At 47.6% G+C, this 17,488-nt stretch overlaps 1 protein-coding gene across 2 annotated transcripts in view; it reads right to left on the reverse strand.

Moving 5' to 3' along the window:
- The window catches only part of LOC140426583 (4-trimethylaminobutyraldehyde dehydrogenase-like), an 89,309-nt gene that overhangs the window by 10,619 nt on the left and 61,202 nt on the right, over window positions 1–17,488 (reverse strand). For both annotated transcript variants that reach the window (XM_072511526.1, XM_072511527.1), the window contains 4 exons: window positions 16,830–16,959; window positions 6,979–7,113; window positions 3,959–4,155; window positions 1,773–1,913 (listed from right to left, as the gene is read on the reverse strand). In XM_072511526.1, coding sequence (XP_072367627.1) covers window positions 1,773–1,913; window positions 3,959–4,155; window positions 6,979–7,113; window positions 16,830–16,959 — 603 coding nt within the window. The remainder of the gene's footprint in view (window positions 1–1,772; window positions 1,914–3,958; window positions 4,156–6,978; window positions 7,114–16,829; window positions 16,960–17,488) is intronic.

The following is a 17,488-nucleotide window of genomic DNA, read 5'->3' on the forward strand; positions in this document are numbered from 1 at the left end:
AGGTGGCAGGAGAAGGTGGAGGACAGGGAAATAGCAGAGCCGGGCTGAGAGGTTGAGGTTGGTGGTGGACATTCTGAGGGTGGATCAGAGATATTCGGTGGCCACTTGTTAGGTGAATTCGACATTCTGAATTCTCCCTCAGTGTGGCCGAACAGGCGCCGAGTGTGGCGACTCGGAGATTTTCACAGTAACTTCATTGCAGTGTTAATGCAAGCCTACTTGTGACAATAATAAAGAGTATTATTAAAAAGGCATATCTCTGTGGGCGTCGATTTGCGATAATCATAGGTTTGCTCCGGAGGGGTTGGATGTGAGGTTCCAAGGGTGGCTGCAGGTCAGGACAGAATATTTTAGGGATTTGTTTTTGGGAAAGAGGTTTGCAGGCCTGGAGGAGTTGGAGGGGACATATCAGTTGCCGAAGGGGAATGGGTTCAGATATCTGCAGGTTAGGGACTTCATGAGAAAGGAGGTGCTGTCGTTTCCAATGTTGCCGCTCCCGATGCTGCAGGGTAAGCTTCTGTCCGGGGCAGGGTTGCAGATATACAAGAGGGAGAGCGCTCTGGTGGACGAGGTTAGGCGAAAGAGAGAGGAGGAGTTGGGTGGGGTGTTGGGACTGGAGTATGGAGTGAAGCTCTGCGGAGGTTAAATGCATCCTCGGCGTGTGCAAGACTAGGCCCTATCCAATTTAAGGTGGTGCACATGGCCCACATGATGGTATCCAGGATGAGTCAGTTCTTTCCAGGGCTGGAGGATAGGTGTGGCCAATGTGCAGGGAGGCCGGCGAATCATGTGCATATGTTTTGGGTGTGTCCGAGATTGAGGGGGTTTTGAAAGTGATTTCCGGACGTAACCGCAACAATTTGGGGTAGAGGTAGCCCAGAGTCCAGAGGTGGCAATATTTGGAGTGTCGGAGGATCCGGGAGTGCAGGTGGGGAGAGGGGCCAATCTGTTGGCCTTTGCCTCCCGGAGACTGATTTTGTTGTGCTGACAGAACGGAGCTGCCGAACGCGAAGGGGTGGGTGAGCGATTTGGCAGAGTTCCTGCATTTGGAAAAGATCAAGTTCACCATTTGAGGTTCGGAGGAGGGGTTCACCTCGAGGTGGAAGCTGCTCATCAATTTATTTAAGGAGTATCAAGTCGTCAGCTGGGGAGGGGGACATTCTTGGCTTTATCAACAGACTTTCATAAAACATTGGTTCAGTCTCAACCGGAGTATTGTATCCAATTCTTGGCACAGCACTTTAGGAAGGGTGTGAAGGCATCAGAGAGGGTGTAGAAGAGATTTACGAGAAGATTCCCTTTCGGGAAAGTCAAGAGAAGATTTGACAGATGCGTTCAAAATCATGGAGGGGTCTGGATAATTGGATAAATACCTGAAGATAAAATTTTGCAGGGTTATGGGGAAGAGGTAGGAAAGTTGGGCCAGCTGTTACAGGGAGCCAGCACTGACACAATGGGCTGAATGGCCTGCTTCTGTGACCTAACCATTTATGATTCTATAATTTAGCTTAACAGTCACAAATTCTATCAGAATTCAGCCTCTCTGGTCAGCATTCTGCACAGGCCCATCTGAAATCGGAAACAACCAGGACTAGCTAGAACTGATGGCATTTTGTTCCAATAACTTCCAAACGTGCTTTAGCAACTCGGAGGAGGTTTGCTAATCGTCCTGTCTCCAGTGCAGGTGATTTAGATGTATTCAATGGTTACAAATGTTGTAAAAGACAACTGAATGGTCAATCCAAGATCACAAAGAAACTTTGTTTACTTACCTCCCCTTGACTCAGGAAGTTCGCCAGCATTGCACCTTTCACAGCATTTTCCAAATCGCAGTCAGAGAAAATAACGAGAGGCGATTTCCCTCCTAGTTCTAGGGTGATATGTTTGACACTTTTTGCTACTGTTTCCATGATCTAGAGTTAGACAGAATGTTCAATACCACATAGGTTTGGAACTGGGGTTTTCCCAGAGACCAACTAATTGAAGAGAAGAACCTGTATTCATATTGTGGCTTATCGTGTCTGAGGAATGTTTCGAAGTACTGGCGTGCAATTAATCGCTTTGAAATATAATCACCATGTTTAATTAGGTAAAGGCAACAGCTCCAATTAACCCACAAAGAAATGTAAAATGACCAGGTCTGAAGACCAAATACAGATTTTGTGAACTTTTCCCGCCATCACTCACCTGTGGCCTGGGATCCAGTGACGATATTAGGCTTCGGGTGCGTGCCGTACTGGCAGCAGCCAATCCCTCCCTAGTCACACAGCTGTTCAATACAGCTGCTGACCACAGAGGCCGGCAGCTCTCGGTGGTCAGGACTGAGCCCTTGGGGTCCTTGATCATGGGGAAAACCCGCCACCGTCCAGTTAGGTGCCTGCGCAGCACTTAACAGGGTGGGCTTTCCCTGAAAGAGGCAAAACAGATCTCCCACTGGCGGGTGAGACCCCTGTCGCTTCCCTTACATGTCGCGCAAAGTCTCTGGATTGTGGAATTGGGTGGAGTGGAATATGAACACTTATCATCTCCCAGTCACTATTTTGCGACGTTGGATGACAGGGTACACAACCTTCAGTCAGAGAAAAAGTTCAGAGTCAGTTTTGATGCTCCCTCCATGTTTGAGAACCATGTTGACAACAAACATCTGGGCCAGCTGTGAAAATGGCAAATCCAAACAGTAACCACACCTGTGTAGAGTGCCCCAGTCTGTACATCTTTGAGAGGGAAAAGGATGGTGAATATTAAAAACAAGACAGTAGAACATTTCTAAAATAAATAGAAATACAAAGTGACAAACCACTTTAATTGCACGGCATGCTGAATATGGGACAATGTGCACAGTTCACTATGGGAATTTCAGCCAATGGCAAGCAGTTCCTCTGCTTCAGAGGAAAGATTATTTTATTTTTTATAAATTTAAGAATACCCAATTCTTTTTTTTTGCCAATTAAGGGGCAATTTAGTGTGGCCAATTCACCTACCCTGCACATCTTTTGGGTTGTGGGGGTGAGACCCATGCAGACACGGAGATAATGTGAAAACTCCACATGGACAGTGACCCAGGGTTGGGATCGAACCCGGGTCCTTGGTGCCGTGAGGCAGCAGTGCTAATCACTGCATCACCGTGCTGCCCCTAGGTAAGTTTATTTTTAATCTGGATTCTGAAACCAAAGAGCTTTGACAAAGGGTGATCTGGACTCAAAACGTTAGCTCTTTTCTACCCCTACAGATGCTGCGAGACCTGCTGAGATTTTCCAGCATTTTCTCTTTGGTTTTACTTTTAATCTATTCTTTCATGGATGTGAGTGCCGTGGGAAACGTCAGGGTGAATTGCCCTTGAACAGAGTGGTTTGCGAGGCTATTTCAGAGGACACAGTTAAGAGTCAACCACATTGTGGAGTCACATGTAGGCCAACCAGGTAAGGACGACAGATTTCCTTCCCTCGAGGACATTAGTGAAGCAGATCGGTTTTAAAGATGATAGTTTCATGGCCACTGATTACTCAGACTATCTTTTAATTCCATGTTTTATGAATTGAATTTATATTTCACCAGCTGCTGTGGTCCCCAGAGCATTAACCCGAGCTTCTGGAGTACTGATCTCACGCCCCCTCCCCCCCCCCCCCCCCCGCGCGCAGATTACATCGATCATCAATCCCATCTTCAACAGATCACTAAAATCTTCACCAAGAGCAGCCAATACACCTCTTCCTCCCTTTAGGCAAGTAGTTGACGTCTGTTAAACACCTCCCCACAACGGCACAGCTGGAGTTGGCACATCAGCATGAAGCAAATTTATTGGCACAAGCCTCAAGTCCCATCACTCACTGGTGTTGTGCCTCACCACATGGCCCCAGATGATGTAACCTTCAACCTTGGGTGACGTTTAAATTAAGAGCAGCTCCATACCTTTAATATTTCTAGATGGTTTATACCGGTAGCCTCAACCAGCATTTACCTTGATTCCAGTAGGAACGCTCCCAGTGAAAGAAACCTTTGCCACATCCGTGTGTTGGCATAGAACATTCCCCGTCTCTACAGCCCCTTGAACCACATTGAACAACCCATTCGGCGCCCCAGCCTGTGTGTAGATCTCAGCAAGCATCACCGCAGTCAGAGGGGTCAAGGGTGAAGGCTTGAAAATCATGGCATTTCCTGTTTGGAGAAGACAGGATTTTCAGAATATTCTAACATATATTTTCATCTCTACAGAAAAAGACTGCCTTTTCACCCTCTTGGCTCGTAACGTCCAGATATAAATCTAAGATACCAGGTGAAAAATCCTCACTTGCCAGCATCAGTTGGGATGCTCAATCATACTTGAAGCAAATGGGATTCACTGCTACAGTGTGAGCACAAGATTGGTTAATTCTGAAGGGAATGCAACTAAATTCTCAGTCGCAAAGATATGAACAGCACCCTCAGAAGATAAATCATTTCCTGGAGATGCAAGATTCAGAACCATTACAGTGCAGGCATTATTTTATACTGGTATGCACATTCCAACCCACAGAGCTCCCTGACCAGACAATTAACCTCTGCTTAGCTAGAGATTGCATTTAGTTCAACATTCGATTTGATGGCCTTAAAGGGAAAGTGCACTGAAATGGTAGCCCCCACCGTAGCAAGGCAATGGGCCAGATATTGCCCTAAAGAAGAGACCATAAAAGAGTGGAACTAGGCCATTCAGCCCATCAAGTCTGCTCCAGTATTCAATGAGATGATGAATGATCTAATAGAATAATCCTCAACTTCATTTTTCCACCTTATCCCCTTAACCCCCGGTTCCACTGCTGATTAAAAATTTGTCTATCTCAGCCTTGAACATAAGAGAGTTATTTTTTTCCAATTAAGGGCCGATTTAATGTGGCCAATCCACCTAACCTGCACATCTTTGGGTTGTGGGGGTGAAACCCACGCAGACACGGGGAGAATATGCAAATTCCACAAGACAGTGACCCGGGGCCCGGGATCAAACCCAGGACCTCAGCGCCGTGAGGCGGCAGCGCTAACCACCGCTCCACCGTGCTGCCCCTGCCTCGAACATGCTTAATCACCCAGCCTCTACGGCCGCTGGGGCAAAGAATTCCACAAATTCACTACCCTCCAAGAGAAGAAATTCATCCTCATCTTGGTCTTAAACGGGCGACCCCTTACTCTGAGGTTATGCCCTCTGGGCCTAGACTCTCCCCCAAGAGGAATACTAATTAATCATTTAACAACACTGGATAAAATAATTGTTAAACATCAAATATGTTGCTGAAAGGAATGGGGCAAACTTTAAAAATAGTCTCCGCGGTACATTTTGTAGTAATGTTCATGATAAGTTAAATGAAACCTTATTCATAAGGATGGGCCCACTATATCATGTAACGCGTTATATATTGTGCTACATTTTACAGTGAGCGGAGTGGAGGGGGATTAAGGTTTATTGTTTTCAGAGCCAGTTCTGTTGTTCACTGACTTTTTATTATTCGCATTGCCATTAAAATCTCAGTTGCCCCTGGTTGAAAAAGAATTGTTTTTTTTTTTAGGGGTTGCTAACAGTGACGTGGGAGTAGGTACGTTGACATTCTCAGGTGATTGTTGGCTCTCGGCATGCAGTAACACAGGCAGTGTCAGAGACCCGCGACGTCAGAATTTTCACACAAGCCTGCACATGCCTGATATCCTACATTTGCAGGTGGTTTCAGAGGGATAATGACAGTGAATGCTGACAGTTCACCATCAACCACTCCCCACTGCAACTTGCAAGATTCAGGGGGAACGGGGTCGCGCTGTGGCATTGTCACTGGACTAGTATTCCAGAGAACAGGATAATTCTCTGGGGACCCGGGTTCAAATTCCACCATGGCAGATGATGCAATTTGAATTCAATGAAAACATCTGGAATTAGAAGCCCAATGATGACCGTGAAACCATTGCTGATTGTCATAAAAACCCATCTGGTTCACCAGGCCCACAGCAATGTGACTCTTAGATGCTCTCTAAAATGGGTCTAGCAAGCCACTCAGTTCAAGGACAATTAGTGTGGACAACAAATGCAGGCCCAACCAGCAAAGCCCATGAATGAATTTAAAAAAAATACAGCCCAATATATATTGTTACAGAATATATTAGAAGAAAATTATTTGTATTAATACATTTATAATTCTTTTAAGGCAAAGTTTCCGTCTACTTACTATGAACACCACTACAAAAGTTTAATTGAAAGCAGACTTAAAATACACACCTCATTCCTTTCAGCCACATGATTGATTTCTGGCTAGTATTTTGCACCATGCTTTGCTTGGGTTAAACAACAAAAAAACAGCAGCTTTTCTGTCGTGTATTGTTTTGAAACTGCCACAGTTGCATGGAGCAAAGCCATGGAGAGATGGTATCGACAGACTGCTCACAGCATAGAGAGCAATTGATTTGGGCTGAGGCATAGTGCTTGTGTTGCAGTGCACAAACTAGTCCACAACCTTCACCGTTTCCACCCGTACACTGTTACTGGGCGGGTGCATGTTAACACGACAATCATTTTGTTCGCCTGTCAACCAAAAATGTTGTCCCGGAAACAGCGGGAAATTAAATTACACGTTAACTGCTCGAATAGTTTCAGAATGATCAGTAGCCAAGTTAAGTGATAGTGGATTGTGCCAGGGCGCAAGCAATCATACGAGTATGTGACACAAAAGGCGGGAAAAGACCAACACTCAGGATACCTGGAGCATCAAGTCTAGATAGTGCTTAACCCAGCCGCTCAACCGGCCCACCAATACCACCCAGCAGCATGTAATCTCCTGCAAGAGGAAACAAAGCATACAAACCCAATGCCAGTAAGCAAAAAAAGGATTCGAAAACTTCCTCTCCGATCCCCTCAAGGTGATCAGGAGCAGTCAGAGAGGTCACGTGGACTACATGCATGCTCAAAATGTAGTTTTAAAAAAATAGAATATGGTTCTGCCACGAAATGTGAAGTTGCGCTCTCACCACAAGCCAGAGCTGGGGCAGACTTCCAGCAGGCTATCTGGAATGGGTAATTCCAAGCTCCAATCCCCACACACACACCGAGGGGCTCCCTCCTTGTATAAGCAAACGATCCTCCGGAGAGCTGAATGTGTTGGCCTATGCACAGGAATAAAGGGAAGATACTTAAGTGAGATTCAGAAAATGCACAATTAATTCACCAAAGCAAAATAAAACAAGTAACAAAAGACCGAAGGAATGATACAACTGTGCCATGCAGGTCAGGAATTCCCCAGGTTAACAACCCAGTCAGTCCTTCAGTGTGGAGCATCAGCTTCCACAGTGTAAGAATGAGATCAGTAATTACCAGTAAATGTGTGCATAGCTCTGCCAATGGACGAGAGAGACAGTCATCCATGGGAGTAAAGCATTCAACTGGTCTTCAATTGGGAGATATTGATTACAGCTGTTTAAACCCCACTTTGGAGGGCCCTCCAGTTTAATTACTTTTTAAATTAACTTACTGAGCAGTTCAACAATGAGGTTACGATGAGAGAACAAATGTTCAAGTCACTCATTACATTATGACACTAATGTTGGACATTTGTTGGAATAGTGTGGCATGAAACAGAATTTCAGTACGCTCCCTTTAGTGATATGGCATATGATATAGTCTGGATTCAATGCTTGCGTGAGAAGGAACAAATGGAAAAGGTCATGCGAGATGTGTCAAAAAAATAATTGCTCAGGGGCGGCACGGTGGCACAGTGGTTAGCACTGCTGCCTCACGGTACCGAGGACCCAGGTCACTGTGCTTGTGAAGTTTGCACATTCTCCTCTGTTTGCGTGGGTCTCACCCCCACAACCCAAAAAGATGTGCAGGGTAGGTGAATTGGCCACGCTAAATTGCCCTTCATTGAGAAAAAGAGAATCAGGTACTCTAAATTTTAAAAAATAATAATTGTTCCTTTTTTTCCCTCCTTGGATCACGTAACCTCTATCCTGAACAGAGTCAGCCACATGTTTCTTGAAATATGTGGCGCTGGGGCAACAGAAGCTTTCCCCTCTCCTGTGGGGAGATTTCTTCAGCAGGTCTGGCATCATCTGTGGAGAGAGATAGATAGAGGAAAGAGCGATTCGAGTCCAATATGACTCTTCCTCGTCGGCCCTTTGCTCGGTCATGTTCAAGATCTTTTCCTTTATGCAAGGAAACCTTCAGAAATAACTTTTGTTATTCATTGGTCCTTCCTTATGGCAACATAATGGAGTTCAGAAAATTAGCATGAGGGGGGTTCAGTAATGCCAACCCATCATCCCAAATCAACTCTGAAAAATCAAGAGATTCAGTATAAATTAGTGAGTTGCTTCCCCCCTCTCCCCCACCTCAGACATCAATCAATGTAGATTGACAAATGTTTTCTAATTCACATTAGTGTTTGATTTAATCTCTCACAGATCATATGAAGCTACTTACTCCTATAGTTTATCTGTTGACACAGTGGGTGGTACTCTCAAAGATCCTTGATCTCCACCCAGCTCTCTCCCCATTTAGTTTTCTTCCTGCTTCCATTCAACATTATGACTAATGAATAATTCCACAGGGAAGGAAATTGAGTTTCATGCTTTTACATTTGTTAGTTCCGCCGTCTTGATCATTTTCATTCTTACATGGATGCTGCCTAGGCCAGCGTCTATTGCCTATCTCCAGTTGGCCTAGTGGCATTTTCCCATAGAATGTCTACAGTGCAGAACTGGAAGCCATTCAGCCCATCAAGTTTGCACCAGCCCTCTCAAAGAACACACTACCCAGCCCCACCCAACCTAGGCCCACTCCTAGGGCATTTAAGAGTCAACCACATTGCTGTAGATCTGGAGTCACATGTAGGCCAGACCAGGTAAGGATGGCAGATTTCCTTCCCTTCCTAAAGGACATGAGTGAACTAGATGGGTTTTTCCAATAATCAACAAGATTTTATGGTCATCATTAGACTTTTAGTTCCATATTTTCCCTGAATTCAAGTTTAAACATTTACTATGGTGGAATTCGAGCCAAGATCTCCAGAACATTATGGTGGGTCTCTGGATTATTTGTCCAGTGCCATTACCACTACGCCACTGTGAATTGGCTCTCTAGGTTAACACTGCAAAAACTTCCTCCCTTACCCTGTTAGCAGGATATTTAGCAGTTAAAAATGCAGAAGTGCTATTTTGTAGAAATAGGCGGGGGCTCAGCGCATAAAGCATCAGAGCTGTGCAGAGGCCAAGTCAGCATCAGCAGAGTCAACAAACTGGTTCCGACATGGCTTCTGGAACATTAATACACCATTTTAAAATTTGTTTATGGGATGTGGGTGTCGCTGCCTACGCCAGCATTTATTGCCCATCCCTAATTGCCTTTGTGAAGTTGGTGGTGAGCCTTCTTGAACCACTGTAGGTGGTGTTAGGGAGGGACTAACACCCACAGTGCTGATAGGGAAGGAGTACCAGGATTTTTATCCAGTGACAGTGAAGGAATGGCAATATATTTTCAAGTCGGGGTGGTGAGTGATTTGGAGGTGAACTTCCAGGTGAACTTCCCTTGTCCTTCTGGATAGTAATGGTTATGGATCCGGAAGGTGCTACCGAAGGAGCCTTGGTGAGTTTCTGCACTGAGTCTTGTAGATGACACACATGGCTGCCACTGTGCATCAGTGGTGGAGAGAGTGCTAATCAAGTGGTTCTCCTTATCCTGAATGGTGTCAAGCTTCGAGTGTTGTTGGAGCTGCACTCATCCAGGCAAGTGGAAAATATTCCATCACATTCCTTGGGCCTTGTAGATGGTGGACAGGTTTTGGGGAGTCAGAAGGTGAGATACTGGTCGCAGGATCCTAGCTTCTAACCTGCTCTTGTAGCCACAGTATTTAGATGGCTAGTGCAGTTCAGTTTCTGGTCGATGGAAATCCCCAGGGTGTTGATAGTAAGGGATTTGTCGAATGCCATGGGATGATGGTTAAATTCTGTCATGTTGGAGATGGTTATTACCTGGCACTTGTGTGGCGTGAATGTAACTTGCCACTTGTCGGCCCAAACCTGGATATTGTCCAGGTCTTGCTGCATTTGGACATGAACTGCTTCAGCACCCAAGTTGCGAATTCTACTGAACATCAGCGAACATCCGCACTTCCGACCTTCTGACAGAAAGATGGTCATTGAAGAAGCAGTTGAGGATGGTTTGGACTAGGGCACTACCCGCTGTAGGGATATGCCGGGCCAAGAGGTTACAGATCATGGGCAAATCCTGCTGCCGCTGATGGCCCACAGCGCCTCATGGATGCTTAGTCTGGAGTTGTTAGATCTGTTCAAAGTCTATCCCATTTAGCACAGTGGTAGTGCCACTCAACATGTTGGAGGGTATCCTCAATGTGAAGATGGGACTTTGTCTCCACAAGGAATGTATGGTGGTCACTCCTATGGATTATGTCGCAGACAGATGCATCTGCGACAGGCAGGTTGGAGAGAATGAGGTTTTTCCCTCTCGTTTCCCTCATCACCTGCTGCGGACCAGTCTGGCAGCTATGCCCTTTAGGGCTTGGCCAGTTCGCCTGTAGTGGTGCTGCCAAGTCACTCCTGGTGATGGACATGAAGTTCCCCACTCAGAGTACGGTGCTCATTGTCATGATATTCAAACACACACATCATGATGGACACACTAACAGGCAAATCAGAGTACACAACACCACAACCAATCACAGACAAGAACACCAACCACATAAAAAGCACGAGCACGACACCTGGTGGTGAGTAGGTCTGGGGAGAAGGGAACAAGAAAGAGCTGTTGAAACACCACAAGCAGGGAGCCCCCCACGTGCAGAGTGCAAAGACCAAACTGTAAATAGTGAGTTTAAATAAAGAAGCGTTGTACCATATGCAACTGTGTTGGCTCATCTGTGTGTCAGAACACCCAACACCACATGGTACAGGAGTGGATCGATACCTGCCTACTAACCTGCCATTCTGGACATGGACCACACCGGCAAACCGCAGCCGATGCAAGTCACGGGGAACCTAGGCACCAACTGGAAGCTCTACAGGCAGCGATTTGACCTGTACATCCGTGCCACCGAAAAACAGAATGTCTCGGATGATTCGAAGATTGCAATGCTCCTCTTCTACGCAGGCCCGCACGCAACCGATGTCTTTAACTCACTGGTGTTCGAAGAAGGCGAAAACCAGGCCAAATATGACACGGTCATCCTCAAACTGGACCAGCACTTTCAAGTTGAAGTAAACGAAAGTTTTGAAAGATACATTTTTCAGCAACGCCTGCAAGGTAAGGAGGAGCTTTTTCAACCCTTTTTGACGCACCTCCGGATTCTAGCGCAGTCCTGCGGTTACGGCACCACTACAGAGTCCATGATCAGGGACCAGATTGTTTTTGGCGTAGCCTCTAGTGGCCTACGCCAGCAGCTTCTTAAAATGAAAAGCCTCACCTTAGTGTCTGCTGTGGAAGCCTGTGTCCTCCATGAAAATGCTACCTGCCGTTTTGCCCGATTTCAGGCGTCCGAGTTGGCACGGAGGGGGTCCCCAGCCGTCGAATCGGCAAGCCAGGCCGCCCACGACGTCGAACGCATCCAGGCCGTCGATTACTTCCCGACCCACGGCCCGGACGACAGCGGCCGCTTCCCGCGCTTTTCGCGGTCTCCCGCGCAGGTGCGCGCCAAAAATAACGGCCACAACGAGGGACGCACTGCGCAGGTGCGCCCACCGCAAGATCGCACTGCGCATGCGCAGTGGCGCAACGAACGCCGTGACGTCATGACGTGCAGCAATTGTGGAGGTCTACATTTAAAAGGGCAATGTCCTGCAAAAAACAGACAGTGCCACAGATGTGCCATGATGGGCCACTACGCAGCCCGCTGTCGTGCGGCTCAACCCATGGATCCGGCGCATCCTCGACAACCTCGCACACGAGTCAGGACCGTCCAGCCCACGCATCAAGACTTCCAGTTAAGTGATGCAGATGACCAGGATGCCTTCCGAGTTGCCGTCATTGATGTCAACAAGGTCAATGCCATCAATCCAGCCGATGAGTGGTGTGCCACCCTGACGGTCAACCGATCGCGCGTCGCCTTCCGTCTGGACACCGGCGCATCCGCCAACCTGATTGCTTACTCTGCAGTCCAGGCCATGAAGGTCAAACCACCCATCACACCATCCCGGCTTAAGATGGTTGACTATAACGGGAACGTTATCCCGTCCATAGGATCTTGCCAGCTACAGGTGACTCACAAGAGGTACACGGCCACACTCCCCTTCGAAGTTGTTGGCTCATCAAAGGACTCGTTACTGGGCGCACAAGCGTGTAAGGTCCTTCACCTGGTACAGCGCATTATGTCTCTCTCTCCAGATGAGATATCCGACTTCCCGGATGCTGAGTTCCACGCGAATCTCCATTCCCTCCTCGCTCACAACCAGGAGGTTTTTGAAGGCATGGGGACATTGCCACACACGTACAAGATTCGACTCAGACCGGACGCCATCCCTGTCGTTCACGCACCTCGCAGGGTTCCTGCGCCTCTCAAAGACCGCCTCAAGGCACAACTGCAGATTCTTCAGGACCAAGGGGTCCTATCCAAGGTCACGGAGCCCACACCATGGGTCAGCTCCATGGTCTGTGTAAAGAAGCCCTCTGGCGAGCTCCGTATATGTATAGATCCAAAAGATCTGAACAACAACATCATGCGGGAACACTATCCCATCCCGAAACGAGAAGACCTCACCAGCGAGATGGCGCGAGCCAAGATATTCACTAAATTGGATGCGTCCAAAGGATTCTGGCAGATCCAACTGGACCCGGCCAGCCGAAGACTATGCACATTCAACACCCCTTTTGGCAGATTCTGCTACAACCGGATGCCATTCGGCATCATTTCGGCATCTGAAGTATTCCACCGCATTATGGAGCAGATGATGGAAGGCATCGGAGGGGTACGTGTATATGTGGACGATATCATCATTTGGTCCACCACTCCGCAGGAACACATGCATCGTCTACGACGTGTCTTTACCCGCATACGACAAAATGGCCTGCGTCTCAACCGTGCGAAGTGTGCTTTCGGCCAGACGGAGCTGAAATTCCTCGGGGACCACATCTCAAGGTCCGGGGTCCGTCCCGATGCAGACAAGGTTAGCGCCATCACAGCCATGCCACGACCGGCTGACAAGAAGGCTGTCTTAAGATTCCTGGGCATGGTCAACTTCCTTGGGAAGTTCATTCCCAACCTGGCTTCTCATACAACAAATATGCGCCATCTCGTAAAAAAATCGACGGAATTCAACTGGCACCAATCGCATCAGCGGGAATGGGAGGAGCTCAAGCACAAACTGGTCACGGCACCAGTGCTGGCCTTCTTTGACACGACTCGCCCTACAAAGATCTCAACAGACGCCAGCCAATCTGGTATTGGAGCGGTACTCCTGCAAAAAGACAGCACGTCATCATGGGCCCCGGTTGCGTATGCCTCACGAGCCATGACCCCTACCGAACAGCGCTACGCGCAAATCGAAAAAGAATGCCTGGGCTTGTTAACTGGACTGGACAAGTTCCACGACTATGTGTATGGCCTGCCACGATTCACGGTCGAAACTGACCACCGCCCCCTGGTCAACATCATTAACAAAGACCTGAACGACATGACTCCTCGCCTCCAGCGCATCTTACTTAAACTCAGGAGGTACGATTTTGAACTGATCTACACTCCGGGGAAGGAACTCATCGTGGCGGACACTCTTTCCCGAGCAGTGAGCACACCACCGGATGCAGAGGGGTTCGTGCGTCAAATTGAGGCACACGTGACTCTGACAGCAGCAAATCTGCCAGCTGATGATCCTAGTCTGGCCCACATACGCGCAGAGACGGCGACTGACCCCCTTCTGCAGCGAGTGATGCGCCACATGACGGAAGGGTGGCTAAAAGGGCAGTGCCCCCAGTTTTATAATGTGCGAGATGATCTCACCAATATAGACGGGGTCCTTATGAAATCGCATAGGATCGTTATTCCGCACAGCGTGCGCCAGATGATTCTTCATCAACTACACGAAGGCCACTTGGGCGTCGAAAAATGCAGACGAAGGGCCCGGGAGGCGGTATATTGGCCGGGTATTAATGAAGACATAGCCAACATGGTGCTCAACTGCACAACCTGTCAGAGGTTTCAGCCGGCGCAACCTCCGGAAACACTTCTACCACACGAGATGGTGACGTCCCCCTGGGCGAAGGTGGGTGTTGACCTATTTCACGCGCTCGGCAGAGATTACATTGTCATTATAGACTACTTCTCAAACTACCCGGAAGTCATGCCTCTCCATGATCTGACGTCGTCCGCAGTCATTGGGGCCTGCAAGGAAACGTTTGCTCGCCATGGCATTCCAAGGACTGTCATGTCAGACAATGGACCTTGTTTTGCCAGCCGTGAATGGTCGTCCTTTGCCGCAGCATATGGTTTCACTCATGTGACATCCAGCCCTCTGCATCCACAATCGAACGGGAAGGCTGAAAAGGGTGTCCACATCGCAAAGCGGCTCCTGTGCAAGGCGGCTGATGCCGGATCGGACTTTAACCTTGCCTTGCTGGCCTATCGATCGCCCCGTTATCCACGGGCCTCTCGCCAGCGCAGCTACTAATGGGTCGCTCCCTCAGGACGACGGTACCTTCCGTCCTGGCACCGACAACAGACCATGAGGCGGTTCTTCGGAACATGCAACTGCAGCGTGATCGCCAGAAAGGTCGGTACGACACACGAGCGACGGACCTGCCCCCCCCTGTCCTCCGGAGACAAAGTACGCGTCCATCAACCGTATGGTGGCTGGTCAGCACCGGCCGAAGTCCTCCGACAAGTGGCTCCCCGCTCGTTCCTGGTTCGCATGCCGGATGGTTCCGTGCGTCGCCGCAATCGGCGCGCCCTTCGCCGACTTCCACGCTCACAGCCACACAGCACGCCAGATCCTCAACAGGCTTCCGAGGATGACTTTGTGGAGCTGCCGCACATCACGCCCTTTCCATCGCCACCCATGGCCATGCCTGCACAGCAGCCGGTGGTTCTTGATCCACCCTTGAGGCGGTCAACCCGAATTCGTCGCAAACCCATTAGACTGGACTTATAATACAGTTCATATGTTTAACAAGTTGCACAATTTTACATGATAACCTGTTGTTGCTTATCGTTCCAGATGTCGTCTGACTGGACAACTGTTCAAGTTTTTTTTTCTTCTTCTCTCGTTCGCATTTCTGTTATGTTATGGTACAACTGGATTCATGTGACGCACTCGACATCGCCCCATGTACATAGTTCCGTCATAGACACATGCTGCACACGACACACACACACTCTTAGATGCACTCACGTCACGATCATATTTATTACCACGTAGGCACATATCTTTGTAAAAAGGGGGGATGTCATGATATTCAAACACACACATCATGATGGACACACTAACAGGCAAATCAGAATACACAACACCACAACCAATCACAGACAAGAACACCAACCACATAAAAAGCACGAGCACGACACCTGGTGGTGAGTAGGTCTGGGGAGAAGGGAACAAGAAAGAGCTGTTGAAACACCACAAGCAGGGAGCCCCCCACGTGCAGAGTGCAAAGACCAAACTGTAAATAGTGAGTTTAAATAAAGAAGCGTTGTACCATATGCAACTGTGTTGGCTCATCTGTGTGTCAGAACACCCAACACCACACTCATGACATTTGACAATGGTCCCAAGCTTTATTTAATTTAATTCAAGCTGCACCATCTACAGTAGTGAGATTCAGACATTGGTTCCCAAAGCATTACCATGGGTCTCTGGATTAAGAATCAGGCGACAATACCACTACCCAATTGGAAGGAAAATGCTGGGAAATGTGGTGTTCTGGCTTGTTTTCCTTTGAATCTGTGAAGAGGTGCAAGGATTGTACTGTATTACCCAAACAAAGCAAGGATTTAGCAAATGGTAACACAAGCTTTGGGGTGTTCCCTGGGTCAAGTCGCTGAGAGAGACAGTCACCGGTTGGTGCTTGGGCCTCTGGCCACCACAGCAGTCTGAAAATCCTGATTCTTCAGAGCCCTGCAGCTTGGCTTTGAAAGCCCGCGCTCCAAGCTGCGTGGTTCACAAAGCCGCTCGTTCATGTGAAAATTTAGCTTCAGGCACAGTGCCGGGCAGCAGTTTTTGGCTTCTGTGGAACTGTATCCGGTCACTGGTAAATTATTTTTCAATAATCTACAAAGAAAACATTAATTCCCGCAACTTCAGGGAGAAAACTGGAGCTGTGTTCCAGCAACGTAAAAGGGGGGAATTTCTGAAAGAATTTTTGGGTGTATCAGAGGAAGGATTTCAGTTTGGTGCCACAGTGTGGTGAAATACTGTACTGCACACCAGGGGAAAATTCATGAAGGAAAGTAATGAAATAAGCAGAAGCAACGAGATTGACAAAGAGATCAACAACAACTTGTATTTATAAAGCACCTTAAAGTAGTAAAGCCTCCCAATGAGTTTCACAGCTTCATTAAGAAATAACATTTGACGTTCTCCCAGTGTCTTCGTGGGTCGCACCCCCACAACTCAAAAAACGTGCAGGGGAGGAGGAATGGCCACGTTAAATAGCCCCTTAATTGGAAAAACTTAAAAAAAGAAACAACATTTGATACCAAGTCATCCAGGGGTACGTTTTAATGAATGTCTTTAATGAAAACAGGATGAAGGCGATCACTGCCGAGGTTAGGGCCTCAGCTATTTAAAGGATGGCTGTCAAGACTTTATGTGAAGTGTCCTTAATTTTTACTAATTAAGGCTCCGTTCAGGATTATTTTTATTCCATTTTGTAAGTTTGTTCTTACCAGCCAGTGTTCCAGCAATACCAGCGTAATATTCCACAGCCTGCCATGCTGTGTCCACATCAACTCTGGACTCACTGATGGGCTTTCCAGTATTAATGGATTCCACAATTGCAATATCTTCTCTCTGTTCCTGTTTTGAAAATGGCAAACAGTTCAATTGTTTGTACAACTATTGACAGGACGATATAACTTTTCTTCCACTACATGTATTGACATTTTCCTCCCTTCCCCTCAAACTTATTTTAAGCTGCCACCTGGACTTTGACCAAATGTCAATTATCTAATGTCCAGTCTTCCTTTATCCTCAACCAAAGTTTCTGGCCCACGATGGTTGAAAAGGCCCTTGACCATATCTATCCCATTTCCTGCATTTCTGTTCTCATCCTTCCTCACCCTCCCAATCCCACAATAGGGTTCCCTTATCCTCACCGTCTACAACACCAGCCTCCATTTCCTCCATCTCCACTGTGAAGCCACCAACAAATGCTTCTTCCCCTCCCTTATCAACATTCCTAGGGGACCTTTGCCTCCAGACAGCATGGTCCACTCCTCAGTTACCCCCAATTCACCTCATCTTCCTACAGCACCTCTCTATGCAAGTGAAGAGAATGCATCACCTGTCCTCTTATCTCCTCAGGTCTCACTGTTCAAGGCCATAA

Source organism: Scyliorhinus torazame, chromosome 7, assembly GCF_047496885.1.
Source record: "Scyliorhinus torazame isolate Kashiwa2021f chromosome 7, sScyTor2.1, whole genome shotgun sequence".
NCBI classification, from domain to species: Eukaryota; Metazoa; Chordata; class Chondrichthyes; order Carcharhiniformes; family Scyliorhinidae; genus Scyliorhinus; species Scyliorhinus torazame.